The sequence below is a fragment of the Parasteatoda tepidariorum genome, chromosome 6 (assembly GCF_982258835.1).
Source record: "Parasteatoda tepidariorum strain Cologne lab strain chromosome 6, Ptep-v5.0, whole genome shotgun sequence".
In the NCBI taxonomy this organism is placed as follows: domain Eukaryota; kingdom Metazoa; phylum Arthropoda; class Arachnida; order Araneae; family Theridiidae; genus Parasteatoda; species Parasteatoda tepidariorum.
The window spans coordinates 109,662,949-109,687,182 of NC_141760.1; the positions used below are offsets into that span (position 1 = coordinate 109,662,949).

Below are 24,234 nucleotides of genomic sequence, written 5' to 3' on the forward strand. Positions count from 1 at the left end.
AAAAAAGATACCCTCATTAACGTTTTGTACAAGGTTTGGCCAGCATTAACTTTTCTTAATACAGGTGATGACAAATTTCTTTGTGTTTCCGTGCTAAAAGAAAAAGAAATCACCCAGGAGCTTATGAGTCTGCCGAAAGTATTTCAAGTGACATTGAAATAGATGAAAAATTCTTTGAAGTCAAAATATACCGATTCGCTATTAACAGTTGACGAGAATGTTCCGAGCCAGAAGATGATTGTATGGAGGAGGTAGAAAATATTTTGAAATCAAGGAATGGAAAGAAGAAAAAAAATTTAAAGAAGGAAGTGGTAGTAAAATGTAAAAGGAAAAATTATTTCTAGACAAATAAGTTTTTATATTTTACCAGAGACCAATCATATCGACATAGGATAATCAGGCATTATGTTTAATTTATTCATTTGTACTGGCAGTTAAAATCATTTTTTAACAATTTTAAAAAGAGAAATTCTGGTAGAATTTGGCAGCAGCTATTTTTTATGATCCTCCTAATCCACTATGAACTGTTTTATGCTTAAAAGATTTTTTCTTTCCTAAACTTTTTAAAGGAAATAAAAAAATTATGTATCAAGATGCATGCATAATATGGTGTTTTATGACATTTAAAAAGGAATTCTTTGCTGTTCTGGCATTAAATTTAGATAATTTGTTTTCCAGATATAAGGGTGCAGAGGAACGTACTCCTTTGAATGAAGCTATGAATCTACTTCTTCCCATGATATACCAGCGATGCGTCCAGTTATTATCCGATCACTCTGACATATCAGTCTTATTGCAAAAGCAAATTTTAAAAATATTTTTTGCTCTAGTTCAGTACTTTTTACCTCTTACATTGATTACCCGTGAAATCTTTTCTCAATGGATGGAAATTTTTCGCACTGTTGTTGGAAGGCCAGTTCCTGAAGTAAGTATTTGTTCAATTGATTGACCCAATCAAACTACAGTTGAACCTCGATTTAACAAATTGATTGAGACTGACAAATCCGTTCGTTAAATCGAGTATCAATTTTTGTAAAAAGTATGGTATAAAAATATCAATGCAAAGTACCCTTAGATATACAGATATGAAAGAAAGTGATTATTGTTAAGAATTATAAGTTATATGTTAGAAAATCAACTTTAAAATGATCTTAATTCTTTAACGTTATTTGCTTTTAAAACTTAATACATACATAAAATTACAATCTTGGATTAGTGTGTGAAATATTCAAAATTTTAAGTGTGAAAAATTAAAAGTTTTAGTTTTATGTAAAAAAATTTTCCCAGCGTTTGTTGTTCATTGAATCAAGGTTAAATGAGAGTATTTTAGCACCCTTTTCGCCGGACCCGAAGAAATATTCATTAAATGGGAGAATTTGTTAAGTCGAAGTGCATTAAATCGAGGTTCGACTACACTAATTCTACGATACTTCTTTATTACACTACATTTTAGGATAAAATTATTTCAACTGGTGTCTAAACATATTAACTGTTTTACAATTATTATTTTTTGTGCAAATTGCCATAATATACTATTATAAATTACATTTATTTATATTCGCTTCATAATTAAGAACTTCCCGATCATCTTCTTGCACGACGTGTTACTTGCACAAATTTTAATATATCAGCCTGTTTGGTAAACCAAGATGTTAAATTATGGTTGTTAAGATGTTAAGTATGGTAAGCTCACCAAAATTGTTATAATCATAAATCTTCAATTTTAAAATACGTTACTGAACATAATTATTTTTGTTCACTAATCAATCTTAATATGATCCAAAGGAAGATGTTTAGGCGTGGGAAACATTAGCAAACAAAGTTCTTTTTATTGTAAATACAAACGAATAATTTCAACTTTCTTAGAAAAAAACTGTTTTATACCAACAATGTAAAAAATTATGGTAAAAAGTACCCTGTGTGCTAAACCAGATTTTTTGTTTTGTGGAGAAAAAAAAAATCTGATATAGCATTATTGCATGATTTTTTTCAGTAAAATCTCTGTAATAAAATTTTACTGTTAAAACTATGTTATAAAATTTTACAGTAAAAACGGTTTTTATGGTGAAATTAATGATGATTCTCCTAATTACTTTTTTCCATAAATTTATCTAAACATTTTTACAGTGTAGATATAACAATTATTGTTAAGCAATCTTTGGGGTTGGTGATCTGTATTATCAGACTTAGCCCTCTTTTATTAGGACATGATGTATCATTTGATGTAATAGAAGGGTAGCTGCTGTGGTGAATGGTTATAGACTTCTATACTGTGGGGTGTAGGAGACTGTATTGTTTTTATTTATTTTAAGGATCGATTAAAATGCATTCAGGCAATTTTCTTGAAGTATAATATAAACTAAATAAGAAAGAGAATGCTTATTTTCATTGACATTTTAAAGTAACACTAATATTATTTTTATTTAAGGTGAAGGATACTACTTTAGATGAAGAGGAAATAGCAGACTTACCTTGGTGGAAATGCAAAAAATGGGCATTGCATATACTAACTAGAGTTTTTGAAAGGTAAATAGTTTTTATAAAATGCTGCATATTTATTCATTTTGAGGTGATTATATCGAATATTTTTCATGGTGCTTATTTTCGTTTTTTATAAGCCCTTAAAGGTGCTTTTTTCAGTGGGTGTTCTTAAAAAGGGCTCGATTTTTCCGAAATGAGACTTTTTTGCTGTGTCGATTTTTTTTCTCCGAAAGTTTTTGTAAATAAGTGAAAAATTATATGTTTAATCGGAAAAGGTATGTTTTTCTGTTTGATTTTATAGCTTAATTAATAATTAGCACTGATTAATTAGCATATATAAAGTCACCTACTAAACCGCTAAGAGTGAAAATTCTTAAAAATTCAGTCATTAGAATGAAAGTTACCCGTGGTATTTGTTTCTTTTCATTTTGTGCACTGTGTGATATAAAGTATATGTTAAAATATATGTTATTGTGAAATTTGCTTATTTTTTTCATAAAAAATTAGTTTCAATGCATTAAATAATTCTGTTTCTGATATACTGCCATGTTTTTCAAAATTAGTCTGTCATTTTATTGACGTTTTCTAGGAATCCTAGAAAAGTCAAGGAATTTTAATATTTCTGGAATTAAACGAGAAAAAGGAGAAAAAAAAATGGGAGGGTAATAATTATTATTCTATACATATTCATTGTGATGACTAAGGATATAAGGAAATGAAGGAAAAATTTCACTTCTGTCTTGTGTGATTAATATGCTACACATATTCATTGTAATGCATTAATTATTATGTGTGAATTCCAGGTATGGTAGTCCAGAAAATGTCTCAAAGGAATATCAAGAATTTGCTGTATATTATTTGAAAACTTATACTGGAGGTATTCTGGAAGTGTTGCTGAAAGTTCTTGACCAGTTTCGACAAAAGGTCTTTGTTTCGCCACGTGTCCTGCAATTAACCCTAAATTATATCAATGAAGCGCAAGTATTTATTTGATGTTTATTTTTTCAGATAATTCTTTGTATGTTTATTTTCACCATGGTTAAAAAAAAGTTTTTTCTAAATAATTAATACTCTACTATAAAAAATTCACAGTCTTTATTTGGAAATGAAAGAAGTTTTTAAGAAGTACTTGGAATAACTTAGGTTCATCCCTTAAAAACTCATTAGATTGTTGCAATTAAATTTTTTGTAACTAATACAGCAGTTGAAATCCGACTTTTTTATGATTTTTACAAATTTGATGGTTATAAACTTATGTTTTATAATATGTTATTGTAAGAAATTTAAGTTAATTTTTTACGTCCGGCGTCAAGGAATTACTTAGTTGTAGAAACAAAAACAATTAACTAATCTAAACTAAGAAACCATGTGTAGATTGGAATTCTTTAAATATTCTTATTTCAAATAAGGAATAAAAAATAATTTATCTAGTTTTTTTCTTCAGAATATGCTACAAGATATTTGACAATTTTGCATTTTCGAGTATTGAATATCTCTTAAAATAATAGTGCTAATTCAAAACAAATATTATTTAAACGTTTGACTTCAGATATTAATTTAAAGAAAATTCTATCAATGATCCCTTAATAGCTTTTGATCTAACGAACATATCTTCACATTATAGGACATTATTTTTCTCAGGTAAAGAACTTCACTATTTACCTACTGGAATCGGGCAATAACTTCATTTGTCTGCATTGTATTTGTACCAGTCATCAAAACATGAATGCAATGAGAAACCTCCATGCTTTTTTTTTATGTTTTAAAATAAAACATCATGCCCTTTTATAAAGATAGACACCAATTTCAGACCGGTGCTATAACTAGTTATTTTGTTATTAATAGTTAAAATTGTTTGATTAGCCCCGCCCCCTAAATCACTGCTGTTTCCCATCTGCTCTGATGACGTCAAAGTATGGTACAACCACGCCTCCCATGTTGTGAAACAGTGAAAGCATATGCCCTTCTGAGTATAAATTCTGAGAAATGGCTCCAAGCAAAAACTATGAGTATTGCACTGTACCATGTGCAATAGTTCTATGTTAGACACGCCAAATAAATTATTTTTTACTGTACCAATAGGAGAAAAAAGACTTAGTGCAAAGGCATCAAATGCGATGAAAAAAATACTCGCAAATTGTCTGCAACTACTGCATTATACCACCTTGTTCTAGGAGGTGATGATTATTCTGTTGCTAAGACCATTTTACAAAAACTTACTTAATTATAATTTAATTCTATAAGATTGTTTTTCTGATTGATAAGCTTCTCTGAAAGAATAATTCATTATACTGAATTGAAATGTTTATAAAATGCTGTTCAGATTACTTTCTTTCTTTCTTTCTTTTTTTTTATTCTTTAAAATGAAGGATTTTATTCTTAGAGAACAGTGGTGTACAGGTTCTTTTTTTTAAAGTTAAAAAATAATTTCATCTAGAAGAAAAAATTATCAAAGTTAAAATCAAAAATGATAAGGGTTTAGCATTATTTACATTTCTTCAACAACAAAAAAATTCAAGAAAATATCTTAGAAGTTAATAATAAAAAAGAATTTTAAAAAAAAATTTACCTCAATTCCAGATTATATACTATTCATTGCATTCCCTCTAATTGGGATCAACTCATTAAATAAAAACTTTCAAAACAGTTCAGACTTTTATATAAATAAAAATGAATCAATATAAATAAAGAAAAGAAAAATGAATTTATTTAAAAAAAAGTATTTTCGACATTTATTTTTTCATTCCTCAATTTTATTTCATTATGCTGAAAGGTGCCCACAAAAATTTTCTTAAGGGGGAGGATGCAACTGATATACACTACATATATATTTAAGCTATATATATATGATATAAACATGAAAGAAAAACAATTTTTGAAAAATGCAGTTCAAATTAAAGCACCTTTGTAACTCATTTCTAGATAAGAAGCTTTGGTTTAACTCCTCCCGTTCACTGAGTTACTATACTTTGACGTTATAAGCAAACCCCGTCTCATTTTGTGTCATGTGAAGTTAGTTTTGTTTTGGGCTAATTTTAAGTGAAGTTTTTTTTAATATTCGGGTCAGTTTTTTAAATTCTGAATTGATTTTAGAGAGTTTTAAGATATACACTATTTAAAATAATCAACATTCTGCGATTACGCAACGCATGCAGGTTCCTCATTCTGTTTGGTCAATGGTTGTCAGTTGGGCAACTAAAAAATGAACTGAATTAAAAAAAAAAAGAAGAAAGAAACATTTCAAAAATATAGCACTCTCATAGCTGCCAACCCTTCTGCATTTTGCAGAAGCTTTCTGCATTTTTACTTATTTTAGCTATTTTTTCCTCTTTTATGCGCAGAAGATAGGATCTTCTGCATTTTACCCATCTGCCTGATAGCTAGTATTTTCTTTAAGTCAGATGTCGCTGTTCCTCTTGTAACAGCGTTTGGCAACTACATTTTACATTATTGCGTTTGGTAACTACATTTTTAATCGAATATTGTACCATCAAGTAGCTGGTCGAAAGTTTTTTTAAAAGATATTTCCTTTTTTGTTTTAAAAAAAGATGAGTATTGCTTTTTTTTGCTAATATTAAGTGGATTTATAAATAAATAATTAATTAAAATCCGCTTCTTTTATAAATTTATTGGTAATTAGTATGTGCTTGCGAATCTTCTGCATTTTTAGGCATTTCTTCTGCATTTTTTTTGTCTATCTTCTGCATTTTTATAACTAGAGGTTGGCAGCTATGCTCTCCTTGTCAATCTGTTGGAACCATATTTTCCAGATTACGTCTATCCCCTGTAATTTAAAAAATCCAAATCCATTGATAAAAAGGTATGCTTGTTCAGTGAAAGAATGTTTTTCTGTCAGATTTCGTAACCTTAAGTATCATCTGCACTTATCAACTAGCATATTTGAAGTCATTCCCTTCTAATCATGAAGATTGAATCCTGGAGCTTAAAGATCTGACCATTAGATCAAAAGCTATTTAGAGTGGTCCTTTCTTTTTTTCTTTCTTTTTTTTGTGCTCTGTTCATCTTTAAATAATGTTTGCCTAAATTAAAAAATCTTTGTTGTAGGGTTTCACATTCATATTCATGGAAATTACTCAAGCCCCACATGCTGGTAAATAAACTTTTCTTATTCTAATTATGTTGTTACTTTGTGGGTAAATTTTTAAAATATTCATGTTTGTGCTCTCTCTCAGACTATAGTGCAAGATGTTGTTTTCCCCTTAATGTGCAGCAATGAAAAAGACGAAGAACTATGGTCTACTGATCCCCACGAATATATTAGACAAAAGTTTGGTATGTTTCCTCCCTCTCTCTTTTTTTAAAATGTAGCTCTCCACTATGTTCCCCAATCTTTCATTGGATAGCCAGACTTTGACAACCCTTTGTAAACTAACACAGGTGTTTGAAATTTTGCATAAAATAAACTAAAACTGTTACGAAAGAGTATAATAAAGGTTTAAAATAATGATTTAATTGAAAGAGTAATTGTAACATTACACAAAGTGTAACTGTGAAATATGCATTACCATTTCTTTTGTCTTTATTTTTCATTAATTAAATGTATTTTAATTAAAGAAGATTTTAAGAGATGTATTTTATTTTAGAGAGATTTTAAGTTCAAAGCAATAAAAATCTATCAATTTTAGAGTATTTTAAAAAGCATTAAAAATTTAAACCTTGTCCTTCTCTAGAGATTTTAAAATCGCTTTGGATTTCTTGTTATTGTAAAATCCAGTTATTTTATTCTATATTTTAGAATGGAAGTTTGATTTTTTTTCTTCTTCCTTTTACAAGGGGAAAAAAATGAAATACTGAGACGATAATTTGTAAAATGATGTAAAAACAATATTAAAAATATTGTATGTTTTCTAATCTTTTCCCAACAATAAATATAATTTTTTTTTAAAAAAAAAAAGAGATTAAAATATTACATAAGCTTTAAAAAAACATGAAGGAAAATTTCTGTTGATGGTTTCTCTGTTCCCTCTTCTATAAGCAGTGAATTCCTTTTTATCATAGATTATATTCTTTAACATTTTAAAGGAGCACATTTTAGCCTGTATACGTTCATATTTATTTTTATATTATCTTTTCTTCCAGTAGTGATGAAATTAAATAATGTATTTCTTTCTTAAAAGCAATAGGTTAAATGATTTCCTCTTATATTCCTTGTTTCCTTAATGATGAATAAAAATTAAGTTTATAAATAAAAGTTAAATATGAATAGACATTTTTTAAAATTATTAAAGATTGGTCAGAAAAAGCAGAAGCTTGAAGGATACATTATATTAAGTCTTGTTAGTATGATTTGTTTTTCCTCCTAATGATGAATAAAAATGAAAATTGTTATTTTCAATTGTTAGATGTATTTGAAGATTTTATTTCTCCTGTGACTGCTGCACAGACTCTCTTGCACTCAATTGCCAAGAAGAGAAAGGATATGCTTCAAAAATCTATGGAGTTTGTTATGACAGTTTTGACTAATCCTGGTTCCACAGCTCAACAAAAAGATGGTGGTCTTCATATGGTTGGCACTGTAGCAGATGTTTTGCTAAAAGTAATAATTCTTTTTTATTTTTTTAAACCTTTATATATATTAGGGATGTAACTGAGTGATTTAGCAGAGTACCGAATATTCGGCCAAAAAGATTGTCTGCATACCAAATATTTGACGGCCGAATAGCAACATTTAAAAGGGGGGAATATCATTATCTCATAATTATCGTTAATAAATATTATTTATCATATATAAATAAGTTTAGTCATTATTGAAAAATTATCAAAACTTGACTTTATTATTAGTGTGTGGGTAAATTTTAAAAAATAAAACTTTAATGAAAATGTTTACGATAATGATAAATATTTACAGAAAATAAAATTATCCATAAAATGTTAAATGAGATGAAGTCTGAGAAACACTTTTAAAAATGCAGCACAATCATTAAAGTGCCCATAAAAAAAAAAAATTATATACAAAAGCAAAACAGAAGCTGAAAATCGATCTTATTTTTTGAAAGATAATTTTAAAGCTGAACGTCTCAGTTTTCCAATTACCATAATTTCCAGGAAAATTGTAGGTTATAATTTAATAAAAGCGTCGTTTTTTGCAAAAATGCTTTTTGAAAAAGGGAAAGCAGGTAAAAACCAAAACAAAGCGAAAGATTTCACGCTAAAAATCTCAAATTAATTTTTTTTACATTGCCCTATTTTTCGAAATAAGTGACGATAAAAAAATAATATTCATTAAAAATGCTGTTAAAAAGAAGTAAATTTTTTTTTAAAAAAAAGCTGAGAAGCAGAAAAAGGTTTTATTAGTTCTGAAATGTAATTTAAAGGTTGAGAATCACAGTATTCTTAGTTGCCTATTACCTGTCTTACCATACAGGAAGTAATTGTAATTATTAATAAGTAATTGTTATTATAATAGTGATTGTTATCATATTAGTAATTGTTATTATTAAGTATCTTTCAAAAAGATATTAGTAATATTAAAGTTAGTTGTAGAAAGATCAAAAAAATTCTGCCATAGGATTTACATCTTATGATTAAATTGCTTTTTTTTTTTGGTAAAGTTAGATTTAAAAGTTACATGACATTAATTGAAGACTTCAATGACCCTCCTTCACACTTGTTACAATAATCAGTTGTGTATTTGTGCTTTTATAATAACATAATTGAAAAAAAAAAGTTCTTAAATTAAATTTAAATTCATACTAAAAATTCTTTCTTTTTTTAGCGAAAGATATACAAAGAACAAATGGAGAACATCTTAGTTGCTTATGTTTATCCCTGTTTCCAAAGTGAACATGGATTCATGAGAGCAAGGGTAATTGTATATAATTTTTTAGGACTGTCTTGTTTAATTATTGTTTTGCTGTTATAGTTTATATATTTAGAACCAACAATCATAGTGTAGCCAACTAGACTACTCTTTGTATCTCCGCATAAGATTGCATTACTAATTAAAATGTTGAAAAAGATTAAAGTTGTTGATTTTTATTTGAAACACAACGATATATATTCAAGAATGAAACAATTGGTTAAAAAACTAATTTAAAAGAGGAAAATGTTTAATAACAATGTAAAATGTAAAAATCTGATACCAAAAAAAAGCGTAATTATAGGGTGACTGCGGAACTGAAAAACTAATAATTAAAAAAAAACGGGGAAGGTTTTTTATAATCATTCTTGGAAAATCGGTCTAAAGCTTGGGAGCTAATTTTGTCTATGGCATGTAGAATTTTGTATAGCATATAAGACTGATAACAAAACAAGGCTTCACAAACCTTAAAGACTGTTTCTTTTTATGATAATCTTTTTTCTCTTTAGTGAGCTTAACTTAGCATAAAATTAAAACTGTGATGTGCAGAATAATTTTTATTGGGATAAATCAGCTATATATTTTTTATTTATTTAAGTTAATATGCATTGTGTAATTTTATTATAACTTTCTATTTGTAATATAAATGTTATATTTTTAGGCATGTTGGGTAATGCATTATTTTTGCTCCATGAAGTTTAAACATGAAGCCAATTTGGTGACTGCTCTCTCTTTGACGCAGAATGCATTGTTAAATGACAAAGAACTCCCTGTTAAAGTTGAAGCAGCTGTAGCTCTACAAATGCTTATAACCAATCAAGACAAAGGTAATATGATATCTAAATTAGTGCACTAAATGCATTTTAACTGTTAATATCTATTTCCAGTTATGTTAGATTTAGGTAGGGGGTCAACTAAAGGTTTAATTTTACGCTCTTTTTCCGTATTTATTTAGCTCTATACCAATGTTCTTTTTCTGTTATAATTTTACTATTAAGTAAATTATTATTACTTTCATTTTCTAAATCTGCAGTTATTTCCATGGGTTTGACACAAAACTTGTAGGCATCATATTTAATTTTCTCCTGAAAACATTCTTTTTCTACATAGTTTTTCAAACTTAATCTCGGTTTTCCCTTCAGTGGATAGTAATACACGTCGATTCGATAACCTGATTTTCGAAGCATCTTTAATATTTAATGGTTTAAAATCTAAATTTTCATCGCTCAAATTTTTCCGGTTATTTATCAGAATTTAAGTTTGTTTTTTTGGTTCGCTTTTTAAATATTTCAATTAATATTTCTTTATTCAACACAACCGAAGTTTCTACTCATTTTTTTGTTCACATCAATCCTAACATAAATGTTTCAAAAATCTACTTTCTCTTGGTAACCAATATCCTCTCGCTTTGATCATGTAATATATTGTACTTTAAATTATGAAAATGTCAACCTTTGTGAAATAATCATTTATGGTATCAATATTTGTTTAGGAGTGTGATGATTTTTTTAAAAAAAATCATCACACTCCTAAACAACTAGCACGAGCAGGTCCACATAAACCTAAATACAATCTATCTAATATGTAAATAATTAGCCTGTCATAATTAAGACTTAATGCTAAGTTGACTTAGCAAGTTATATAATATTCAAAATTCCCCATGACTTTATCAATACTTTTAACAATCAGGTTTTTGATAGGATTTGATTTTAAAGTTACCTTACATTTAATTTTAAAGTTAAATTTTAATTTTTTTTTTCACAAAAAATAATGTCAATTGAAATTTTACCTTTTGATTGAAAAAGCATGGAATTAAAATCTACATTATATATTTATTGGAAAATGTATATTTTTAAAGCTTGAGGTCATCTTAAAAAAAAATTACCCTAATATGCCAAAATAGGGTTTAAATTCTCTACTTCATCTAGTCTTTAAATTTCAATCATGCATTTGTTTCAAAATGGTTGCTATGCATTCAAAGCTATGTATTGTAATAAAAATTTTTTTAGGTAGTTAGAGCTTCAAATCCAAACTCTTACAGTATATTAGAATAAAATCTTTTTTTTTTTATTATTATTTTTTTTTTTTAAATCACGAACCCTGGTCTTTGATCAAATTAGCATTTACACGAGCAAACCTTGATTGTAAAAAAAAAATAAGAAGAATGTAAAGAATTAATCACCTTCTCCTTTGATATCTGTTGAACTGTCCATATCTGCTACTAATATTTTGAAATCTGAAACTGGTGTGATGCTTTGAAGCCAGGATTCTTGTAACAAAAATGTCCAGTAGAGGATGAATCTACAGTGAATTTGACGATTTAGAAGTCCCGGCAACTGTCAATGTCGGCATGGAAAGAGCTTCGGCTAACACATCCAATAAAGATTTCGTCTGGTACAAACTTACTCCCATGACTTTCTCGTGCATTCTGGTGGGTTGTTTTTCAAACTTACTCGTTCTGGCGGGTTGCTTTTCCATTCAATCTCTCTTTCTCTGAGAGCAATCTTTCATCCAGTGTTCAATTTTGCTGCAATAATTGCTGAAAGAGTAAAATATGATTCACAACAGAAAGTTGCACATAGTGATTCGTATCCTTGTGATTTAAAAATCAAATAGCGTATTCACACACTTTTAAAATCAAACGTCGTAATTCACATCCACAAGAATTTAGCTGTCATTTTTAAAAATTTTGATTAGAAATTGCTGTAAATAATTACTTTTCAGTTAAATCTTGTTCTTTGCCTTAATTCTGCATAAAAGAATTTTCACATTCTTGGTGATGCAATTATAATAGTTTGAAAAAAAGGGAATAGATAAAAGATAATTTATTTAAAATACAGTTTATTTGTTGTATACTTAATTATCGAGTAATATTTCTGCTTTGTTAAAAAAATGTTTGATTTCCTTTTTTTAAAGCATTTTTCCCTTCCTACTATTACCCCTCTCCCCATCCACAGCAATATTTTCCAAAATTTGGGTGAGGGCTTGATCTGTATTTAAAGGTAAACACTCTAGTTTTTTAAATGTCTTTTTGACCTATCAGAAAACGCTTTTGAATGTAATTAATGTTAATTGTAGTCTATTTAATTTTTTATCGAGTGAGGATATTTTGATGTTCGTTTCCACAAAGACCTTTTATCACAAAAAACATTTTCAAGCTTGATGAAGTCTCGCTGGTGCCGGATAAGGGACTTTCAACTGTGTGTGTATATATATATACATACACAGCATTAGAAATTAGTATGTAACAGTCAGGAATCATAGGCAACTAAATTTAAAATGTCGTAAATGGAATATATCATTTAAAATATATTAGAATATAAAAATCATGTGAAAGAGGCCAACAATAAATTACTTCCAGAAAAAGTATCATCAAATGATAATCCTGACTGTAACGCCTCAACAAAAGCTCAAATTTGAAAATCGTAACTTCAGTATTGGCTGGGATTCTAAACAAACCACTTTTGAAATTGGAACTTCCTCGGTTCCCTGCTGTGACTTACAAACATTCCAGTTAAAAACCAATTACAAGTTAAGCTTCCCAGCCCAGGACACTCACTAACATTCTTACCCTGTGACATCATACTCAAATATTGTCTGTCATATATCTCGGTCAAGAGTAGGGTGGGTGGGGGGGGCAAAAAAAATTTGGCGTCAATAATGACATCTGATTGTATTTTTCAGGACTTCAAAATTTTAATTTTTAGGTGTGAATTATGACGAACAACCACTTATTTCGAGTCCTGTATATGTATTTTTCACAGACCAATTGAATTTTCTGAAAATGCGAATTTAGTTAAATATATATTTATATTTTCATTCCAGCTGAAAAACATCTTGAACCACACATAAAACCTATTGCTCTTGAGTTGTTGAAAATACTTAGAGAAACAGAGAATGATGATTTGACGAATGTGATGCAAAAAATTGTTTGTACCTATACCCAGCAATTAGTTCCTATTGCTGTTGAAATGACTCAGCATTTAGTGAGTGAATTTTTTTCCTAGCTTGCTTTTACAAACTTGATTGAGTGATTTATGGCATATCACCTTTTGAATCATACCAGATGCTTTATTTTGTTACTAAGTTATCTCCAATGTTTTTTTTTTTTTTTTTTTTTTTGTAAAAAAATTTTGAAAACTTTAATTGTAAAAATTTTCACATTTTGAAGCGTATTTTTTCAAGCATGAATTAAATTCCGAAGTAGTTATGTTGAATTTAAAAATTGCTAATTAAAATAGCTTTCTCTTAAGCACGCATGAACCATTTATTCAAAAATAGGATGACGTAAAGATTCTTTATCTATTTGTTTTTCGTTTATATTTATTTGAATAAAATTGCAGTTCTTTTTTTCTTTACATTGTAGACATATTGAAACTTTATTACATTTAAAATATTACAATATGATATACAGTTTGCTAAGTCAGCTCCTTTTTTCTCTGTTAAAAACTCCCAATTTACTGGTATTTGTTTGTAGTTTATCAGAAAATGTGCCTTGAGCTTTTTTTGTATAGGGATGTGCATCAAGTGTGCAACTCAACTTCATGTTTTGATTGTTTTTTTTCAATCACATGGATTGTGACCAATACTTTTAAAATTTAATTTTAATCTTTTATTTTGAATTTTTTACTTCTAAGTTATGGCTGAAAACAGAAAGACTTATAGCCAAAAATGTGCGTTATGTGAGATTTGCCTGTTGCAACTTTACCATTTCTTACCATGTGAAATCTGCAGAATCCATATATATATATAAATATAAAAAAGAAAAAAAGCTCAAAATTAGATGGATATCTAAAGAATAATTATATGGATAAAGTTAAGTTATTTAAGTCATTTTTCAAAGTACATAATGCTGAAGTGACTGACTTGGTGAGAATAGAATTATTATACTTAATTCTAAAAACTAAGTAATTAAAGTTAGTTACTAAATAATTCTAACGAGTATTTTGAATCAATTGGTTTTAACTATTCACAATTTTTGTCAAAATGTTTCATTTGTAGGCAATGACGTTTACTCAGGTGATAAATAGTAATGGTGAGGAGAGCTCTGATGAGAAGACAATCACTGCCATGGGCATTCTTAACACCATGGACACTATTCTTTCTGTTATGGAGGATCATAGAGATATAATGGTGCATTTAGAACCGATTGTCCTCAATGTTATAGGGCTTATTCTCACACAAAGTATTATAGGTATGTTTTCATGAATTATTTCTCTGTGTGGATGCCTCTCAGACGTGCCACTTTCTTTGCCTGATTTCTATTATAAACTTGACAGTTGAAAAATCACTGAATTTTATGCGTTGAAACATAAATAGTACAAAAGCAATCTATCAAACCTGTTTCTGAAGTCTGAAAGGGTATATAGTAATTTACTATATACAGGGTATCTGCGCTCCTGAAAGTCATGGATTTCGGTATTGAACAAAATTTGTAATGAAATGTCATTTTAATTATTTTTTGAAGAAAAATCTTGGAAAGTCATGGATTTAGGTTGCCGAAGAATCTAATTTTTAAAATGAAATTTAGCCTCCCCCCCTACCAATTTTACAGTGTTCCGAATATCTGAATTTGTAACAAAATTCACATTCATAGTCATATTTTATTAAAATATAAAATGTTTTATCCTCTTCTTTATAAATTATGGTGTAAGAAAAAATGAAAGAAAGGACATTTCTAGAGCAAACTATCTTATAAACTTCCATGATTTCAGAATTTTTTTTATCTATTTATTTTTATTTTAAAATTCTAGTTTAGACTTTTTATGTTAGTTAGTTTTAAGAAGAAATAAAACAGGTTTAAATAACCACATATATTTAGTTATTTAAACTGTACTTAACTGTATTTAGTTATTTGCTTTTGCAATTTTTAATTTTTTTGTAATTTTTATTGCTTTAACTCTTTTTTTTTTTTTTTTTACTCATTTTTAAAGTTTAAAATCAATAATTATGGAGATGCAGAGTTTAACATTTTTGGTTATACCTATAATTTCAATTAATGTTATTATAATTAACTGTTGTGGTTTTGTCGGAGAAATTGGAAACTTTGTTAAGTCATGAAAAATTCTTGGAATTATTCATGGATTTGAAAATTTAAGATGTAGCAGATACCCTGTATATACTATTTTAAGGCATATAGAAATTTACAATTTCTTTAATATGAAAACAAATTTTGTAAGGTAAAATTATTTAATTCAAAATTTGGATTTGATTTCTGCACAGTTTATTTAAAATGATTTTAATTTGATTAACAATCCTAGACTCCTTCAATTGAAGAATTTCTTTAACGAAAAAGCTGTTTGGTTTTAAAAAAATTAATAAGAACAGGGTAAATTAAAGGTTCACAAATTGATATTTTTTTTAAAAAAAACAAATGTTTGATTTCAATAAATATCAGTGAAACAATTTAATTAAAAATATTAAGCTAAGTTGAAATTTTCAACTGAATATTAGATTTTAAGATTTGCAGTTATCAAGAAATTATTCCAATTAACAGTTTAATATATAATGATGGTTTGAAACTAACAGTAGAGCTTTATAATGTGAAGTGAAATTATTTATTATGCTTATAAGAAATATATCCTTTCAATTTATATTTTATTTCATATAAATGTGGCATGTCTGTTTTTTATAATTAACGCTAATTTTTGTTGGATTAAAAAAAATGGACTCCTTGTTTAAAATCAAAAAATAGCAGGGTTTTTTTTTTTTTTTTAAGTAAATGAAGTGTTTTGTTAAGTATTTGAAAAATTAATTATAAAACATAGTATTGAGTCAGTGTTAAAAAGGGATTTTTAAAAAAATATCGTTGGAGGTAATTTAAAATTATCAAAAAGTGAAAAACCGTGTAAAAATATGTTTTTTAAAAAAATTAGAAAATGGTGTGGGCTGATGGTGAAGTTGTCCTGGATCCGGCAGTTCAAAAAGTGATATCTGAAATTGAAAATTCACTTATTATAATTACATTGTATTAAAGATATTGGAATTTGAGAAGCTATGTAAAAATGGTGTAAGCAAAACTGTCGTTCTGGAATTAACTCTGCAATAATCATGGTATATGGTTGGTGGTGTTTCATTTAAAATGGAAAGTTTTTTTAGATTTAAATATTGTCATACTTCTTTTATCTAATTATTTAAAATGCATAATCATCTAGGTGTAATATGATTTAAGCTTATCAATATAAAATTTGAACAGTAATTCTTTTTTATATTTCTACTACATCTTTTTTTTCTATAAATATGATATAAAATGTTAGTTTTTATGCTCAAAAATCCACTTTAACAAACACTGTCTCTGAATATAAAGAATATTGCTCCAGAAACCAAGTTTATTTGATCTGAAATGCATTTTTTTTCTTCTCTAAAATAATGATTCTTGTGTTCCATCCCTGTAATTGTTAAAAGGATAAAATCATTTTATTTTAAAACCAAAAATTTAACATGTTTTTGTGCCTTGTCCCTGTTTTAACAGAAAATCTATCATCCTCAAATTTGGAAAATGACATGACCCGCTTTTTCTTTCAGATATGACAGAAGTAAAATGATTTCTTGCTTAAAAGTTAAATTTTTTATTTATTTCGTTTTTTATCGTTTGATATAAATTAATCACTAATTTTTGCCCTGGCTATGCTATTTCTTGTTGTGTGAAGTTAATGAACACACAGTTAATGAAATAAGTAGGTAAATACCTTTTTAATATTTGAGTCATTAATTCCTTTTAATGCAGTTTATCATTCTTTCATCTGCAGAGTTTTATGAGGAGTCCATGTCATTGATATATAGTCTATCTTCAAATTCTATATCGCCAGATATGTGGAAAGTATTTGAACTGATGTACCAAACATTTTTAAAAGATGGATTTGACTTTTTCACTGGTAAGAGTCCTTTAGATGCATATATTTTTTTGTTTATTTTGTCTAACTTATGATTCTTTGCACTCATTGATTTAAGCAATACAATGGGAAAAGGTGCTTTTCTGGCATTTATAAATTTCTTTTCAGTTTCTTTAGAATTTTTTCTGTTGTCATTGTAAACAAGTTTTTGTTTGTATGTTTTTATTAATGACTCTAATATTTTCATAATATAATGCATATTTTAAAATATCAATGTATATTAATTTATTTAATGCTACATTATTTATAACATTGTTATGCTTAAAGCTTCGATGTTTTAAAATAAATCTGTAGTTTATTCTTTTTTTTTATTATTATTATTATTATTATTGAATCATTAAACCTGAAACATATCTTTTCGTCGCTTTTTACATGTGTATGCAGCCCGTGTTTAATTCGATTAAAAAAAAATTAGACCTAATCATTTAAGTAAATTTATATGAATGATGTATATTAAATGCTGCTTATTAGCGACACTGAATAATGTTGAATTATTTACATTAACATAAGTACTGATAAGCAAAAGGGTACTCATTCTTTTACATTCATTACTAAAACAATGTAATAGTAAATTGTTATTCACATGATAAATTGAAAATTAAGAAATAAGTGCATTTAATAAAATTGCATTATAAAGTTAAGATACTTCCAGTTCCTTCAATTACAACTGCCAAAAAAAGCGAAGAAAAAAAAAATAGTAAGAAAGCAAATGCTTTCTATTGATTGTAAGGGGAGCATGGATGTTGCTGAAGAAATTTCCCTTTTCTTTTTTAATTTTTAAGTTTCTTTATTAAAGTGCATTATTTTTAGTCAATTACAAGTGAATACTTATGTCTATATTAATTTTTGTCGTAAAATAGTCTGTAAATAATCGTGTTCTGAGATGGAGTCTACATATTTAATATGTAGGCTCTAATCATATTAGGGCAGCGTTTCTAGATTTTAGAGTAGTCGTCAAAATGTTTATTCTTTGACGCTTTTGCGCTTTCCAAATTTAGTGAATCTAATTATTAACACTGTACTTTAGATATAGCATAGCTGCCAACAACTACAGATGGTCCATTGTATTTCAATTAGTCTTTCACCATTGCTTAAGAAATACTTCTTCAGAAAGAGTAAAAGTAGACGTGTCTGGATATAATAATAATGAACGTCATAATTAACATTGTATAATTACAAATTTTATCATTTCGATGAATTATTGTAAGTTCCAATTTAAAACATATTGTGTTGTCCCTGTTGAAATAAATGATCTACATGCTTCAATATTTTTTTTAATTGTCTGTTTGAACTGTTGTAGATATGATGCCAGCTCTCCATAACTTTGTGAGAGTTGATAGTCAAGCTTTTGTTAGTAATGAAAACCACCTATTAGCTGTTTACAATATGTGCAAGGCAGTAAGTCAATTTTTTTTTATTAGAATTACATTTATAAAAAAATTAATTTAGAATCTCACTATATGGCTTGGCATTTAATTTATTAATAATCTCCCTTCTTTATTGTCTGAAACTGTAATTCACATTTTGGCAGAATTGCCAACTGCTTAGGATTCTCAAGGAAATTGGCACAATTACGAATCACATTAGCAATTAAACTCAAAATTGAAAACTTTTTAATGAGAATATTTATATTTTTTCATTTGAGTCTATTTGAATGTAAAATATATATAATCAATGACAAGCTTTTATTTTTATATTTAAAACCACATTGCTAACCTCGTAGCCAATGAGGTTTGGAGTGAATAAATGTCCTCCAACTCTAAAATGCACTATTAAGATATTTTTCCAATTGAAAATATTTAGTTCATAAATTTGTCCCATCTTTGGATGTGGATTGCTCCCATTTCCATTTATTTATGGTCAATTTGGTTTAAATAAACGTAATTAGTTGATTAACTAAGCAACTTTCTAAAAGCAGTAACAGACACTAGAAAGGAATCAAATGATAAGATAATTTTTTTAAAAAAAGGCAAAATTGTCCCATCACTGTGATACTACTATCAACAGTGATGTATGGTGGACTGTACATCAAATGAAACATAGTAAATCAAAAGATAAATCAAACTCAAATATATGTTCACCAGATATCATAGACATCAATTCAAAGCGATCCATTTAAAATCAGAAGATAGTGTAAAGTGATAATATAAGGTAGTTAAAAACAGTGCCAGACCCAGAGAAAGAAAATAGAGAAAGGTTGTTGAAAAACTTAAATCAGACATAACTTTAAGGCTTTTGAGCAATTTTTGCTTTATATGAAACCATTGTTTGAAGTTCCGAATGCAGAATTACCTAAAATTCATAGCTTCAGAGATTTTCTTTTGGAAATATGTAAAACTGTTTTGATATGATTAATTTTTCCAGACTTTGTAAAGAATGCAAAATGTGTATAATACAGTACAGAACCCGTTATCCGGAAATCAAAAAACCGGAACGAAATTCAATAATTTTCTCGCCATTTTTTCCTCATAAGATTTTTCTTTCTTTTTTTAAAGATGTTTACCTTACCATCGTTTTGGAAATAATCATTAGTGTATTACTTCATTGTTTTTTCTTATTTTTAAGATTATTTCCAATTTTTTTTTTTAGTTGGGTTTAACTATAAAAAAAACGGCTTTTTGTAGCGATTCAAAAAACCGGAAAAATCAGTTATCCGGAATAGCGATGGTCCCGACCGTTCCTGGTAATCGGTTCCATACTGTATATTGAGTTTAATTCTATACAAAATCAAACAATTTATTCAAATTTGGTAATAGTCCATAAGATTCCTAATAAAATCGTTGAGGAGGACCAAAGATTATTTTGTTAAAGTTTGCAATTATATGGTTCAAAAATTTCCCTTCAACACTCAAATCACAATTTCAGGGCTCAAAGTTGTCCTTAATTTCCTTTAAAAAAAAAAAAAAAAGAAGAAGAAGAAAGAAAGAAAGTGTCTTTAATTATTAAACATTTCAATAAATGTCCTGAAATTTTTGTTGAAATTAACAGGAAGAAAGAATATTTATCTAAAAAAATTAATTGTAGAAATTTCAAATTCAAAGCTATATGCCATGAAACAAAATGAACGACAAAGATAAAATTGTCCAACCAAAATCACAGAGTTTAAGTTGGAAAATATAAGTTGAAAAGAATAGGTTAAAAATAAAACTAGCCCTTCACATTAGAAGTAAAGCATTATGACTTTATAACGAATGTTATCTCTTACAATAAATTATTTTTCATAATGAGTTTTTCAACTATTCCCATTCTTGAGTAAGCTTCTATTTATTATTAATATACTGGTGTAATATCTACTTGTTAAACTTTCATTTAGTAAAATTCTTTGAAAAAAAATTTTTTTTAGCTATAGTATAAAAAAAAAATAATGTAGTTCTGATAGAATATTGCTGTGGTGTATAGCAAAAATGTGAGTTATACAATACTTAGCTTTTGTTTTATTGGAAACGTTTCAGCGTTATACAAAATTGAATTGGAACATATTGTTGTTTCTCTGGTTTCAGCGTGTTGTTTCATTTGCAATCCCTTTTAGATATTGAATGGTGAATCAGGTGAAGATGCAGAATGTCATGCGGCCAAGTTATTAGAAGTTGTCATATTACATTGCAAAGGAATGATTGACCCTGTAAGTAATTTAAAATCTTTTGAATATCATATAAATTTCGCGCAACTCTTCTCTAGTGGTAGTCAATTACTTGTTTTAACATATTATCATGTGGTTCGGGTTTCCCCCCCCCCCCTCAATATTTAATTGCTTAAATCAGATTTTGAAAATAATATTTCTAACTTAAGGACTTCAGAATTCTTACTAAAAGCAGATACGTGACTCTTCTTCCGCTACTTCCACGAATTAGTAATTTATGTTCTGGCAAAACTTTTTTGTTGTTCCACTAATCTAAGATTTAAATTTCTTTACGCATGCAAAATCTTGTTAACAGATCAAGATAAATCTTGTTTCAGTGCTTAAAAGGTGCTTATTTTTTGTCGAAAAATTTGGCTATGCACCCTGTAAAGGAAAGTGTGCTCTTTTTTGTTTTTATTGGTCTCGTTTAAAAATTTTTCTTTCTCTTAGCTCAGTGTCTAAGAGAAGCATAATAATGCACTGAACAATGGTCTTGTTAGAGAGATTAATTCAGATTTGGAAGATCTAGATGTTTCTCAGCTAGAGCCTGATGAACCAGGAATTTAATTTCTACTGAAAACAGATGAAAACAACTTATCTAGACCTATTAGCTATTCTGTGTATGTAAAATATTGTTTTAAAAAGAAATATTCAAGAAGATGAAGTGGAAATCAAATCCTTGAGTCAATTGCAAAGAAAAAAAGTTGAATAAAATTTAATAATGAATTGAAATTTGGACCAACAAAATTATAGGCAAAAGCAATTTTATAAAAATGTCATGAACACATGAATTGTGCTATTAAAAACTATTCGTATAGATAATCTGGAATATCTCTTCAGTATGTAATCATTTTTTGCTTTCAAGAAAGTTTAAAGTTAATATATTTCCCAAAAAGATATTTTGCATTTTCATGGTTTTCTAAGTTAATATCATCTTGTCCTGATCAAAGTTATATACTGTATTAATGCAGCTGACGCTACGCTTTTTTACTGACCACTCTCAGCAAAACAAAACTGTCAAACGCCAATGTTCCAAAAATAGAATATTGTTAAAACATCTTTTAAAATGCACCTAATTTTTTTAAAAATCCAATTTCTTTATTTTATTGTCTTCATGCTCTTTATTTAATGTAATTTATCAAATTTGGTGGAGAATAAGTAGTTAAGAATAAGTTTATGAATTGTCTTAATACACAATATTATTAAAAAAAGAAGTATTATTCTCATGAAAACTAATAAAATTCTGTAGTCATTATTACATTTTAAAATAAAGTTAACCATGTGCTCGTGTATGCAGAATCCTGAAAACCACTAATATTCCGGATTAGGAAATTCCTTGATATGAACTTATTAAAGTAATTCTAACTTTACATAAAGTGGGGATTGCAGTTATCCTGATATTGATTTTTTTTCCTGTTCAGAACATCCTTTTGCATCCCAACTGCAACATTTGATATAATCCATTGGAACAATCGAAAGATTTTGTTTTTTGATCTAACATTTTTTTATTATTATTTATTATTAATGCTTATAAATCTGCAAATATTGATGGTGATTAATTTTTAACTTTTTGTTTGAAGGAAAGTTTCTTATATATATTTTTTTCTTTTTTAGTGCATTCCTTCTTTTGTTGAATTAGTTCTAGGTAGATTAACAAGAGAAGTTAAAACATCAGAATTAAGAACTATTTTGTTACAGGTAAGATAATTTTTTTCAATATTTTATAGTAGCTTGTTTTTTCCTTAAAGGTTCTGCTTTAAATGTAAAATCAAATTAGTTGTTCACAATGAGTTCTGTTATGAATAAAAATTCCTCAAGATGGGGATTTTTTTATGTTATGTTTACATAGTTGCCAACTATACTGTTTTTTTTTCAGTAGACTACTAGATATTGCCAGTTTCTCCTGGCCTTCTGGTTTCATAAAAATTCTCCTGTTTTTTTTATTTACTTTTTTTTAGAAAATTCCCTAAAATGAGTAAATTTCCATAAGAAAATCCCTGTTGAAATTGAATTTTTGCACAAATTATTGCTTGCTCGAATTTTTAAATAAGTGTTACTAATACATAACAAGGCAAGCCTCATTTGTAAAAATCAGTTTAAAACTTTTTTTTGTTCTTAAATGTTAAGTTTATTTTTATTCAGAACTTCCTTTTGAATTAATTAAATAACCTTTGATGAATGAAATAGCTATTACTATTCAAAATTATAAGTAAATGTAATACATAACATTTCAAGTTCATTTAATTTTGATCTTAATTGGAAAATATTGCAGTTTTTCTATTTCGACGACTATAAAAGTTTCTGAAATTCCGTATGTGTAAAATATGCAGTACATTTTGCAACAATTATCGAGAAATTTATATTTTGTAAAATCTACTGGATTATTTCCTGCTATGTGTTTATGAGGTAATTAAGCTTGTGATGTTATGTGTTTGAGGCCTTTGAGAAAGAATTAATTCAAATAAAAAAAAAATCATTAAATTATTCTGTTACTTACTTCATCATATGTCTGTTCTACTTTGTTACACTGTAACTGGGGTAAAGGTAAGGTATCCAACTGCTAGCATTCTGTACTTCCAATTTTTTGACAGATGTTTTTAGATTTGAATTTGCATTTTTTATACTTCCTTGCATTGGATGATAAAATCTACATAGCCTAAAATAGTAAAAAAGAATTTGGCTACTGTTAAATTAATTTACGCCAGTTTAATGAATCATTAATCTTCAATAATTGTAGTATATAAAACTCTGTTTTCTAACCGCAAGATGTGGAAACTAAGGAAATAGTTTCATTTCATTGAAATCTTTTTTTTGAAGGACAATATTTTTATCCTGAAATTGGCAGTGCTCTTTGTTTTGTAAATTTGATTTCAAACTATTTTCTACACCCCTATGGGTAAATGATTCCAAAGTTAATTTGAACCCCGTTTTTTTCCACCTCTCTCGTGGTGAGGCTGTTAAGGTGTTGTCAAGATTACCAAAAATACTAAAACTTTAACTTTTAGTTCTTTTTCACTCAATAAAATATTTTCCAAACATGGGGTCAACATCTGGGTTGCCACTTCATAAGGAAACAAATTAGGAAACGCAGGGAATTTTTAATTTGTTGCTTACAAACTAGGAATTTTTGTCATTTAAAAGATGATAGTTCAGCTATATAAAATTATTTGCCCCTTTTGGTGACCAACTTCTTCCGGATCATGAATTTCATATGGACATTGTTTAGCCCTGCTAATTTTGGGGATTAGGAAAAAGAAGAAGAAATTATTTATTATAGCATTATTTAACTCTTCCTTATTACTCTTAACTTTTTCCAGCAACTGTAACTTACTTTCTTCATAATATATTGTCAGTGTGGCCACCCTCCTTGAAAGCCTGGAATTATCAGGAAATTTTTTTGTACTGGAAAAAACCTGGAAAAA

General features: G+C 27.7%; 1 protein-coding gene across 2 annotated transcripts in view; it reads left to right on the forward strand.

Moving 5' to 3' along the window:
• The window catches only part of msk (importin-7 msk), a 44,730-nt gene that overhangs the window by 7,753 nt on the left and 12,743 nt on the right, over positions 1–24,234 (forward strand). For both annotated transcript variants that reach the window (XM_043043235.3, XM_071178235.2), the window contains exons 4-17: positions 679–925; positions 2,429–2,526; positions 3,285–3,458; positions 6,547–6,592; positions 6,675–6,774; positions 7,845–8,038; positions 9,218–9,307; positions 9,963–10,128; positions 13,127–13,287; positions 14,303–14,495; positions 17,050–17,175; positions 18,494–18,591; positions 20,723–20,815; positions 22,427–22,510. In XM_043043235.3, coding sequence (XP_042899169.1) covers positions 679–925; positions 2,429–2,526; positions 3,285–3,458; positions 6,547–6,592; positions 6,675–6,774; positions 7,845–8,038; positions 9,218–9,307; positions 9,963–10,128; positions 13,127–13,287; positions 14,303–14,495; positions 17,050–17,175; positions 18,494–18,591; positions 20,723–20,815; positions 22,427–22,510 — 1,870 coding nt within the window. The remainder of the gene's footprint in view (positions 1–678; positions 926–2,428; positions 2,527–3,284; positions 3,459–6,546; positions 6,593–6,674; positions 6,775–7,844; positions 8,039–9,217; positions 9,308–9,962; positions 10,129–13,126; positions 13,288–14,302; positions 14,496–17,049; positions 17,176–18,493; positions 18,592–20,722; positions 20,816–22,426; positions 22,511–24,234) is intronic.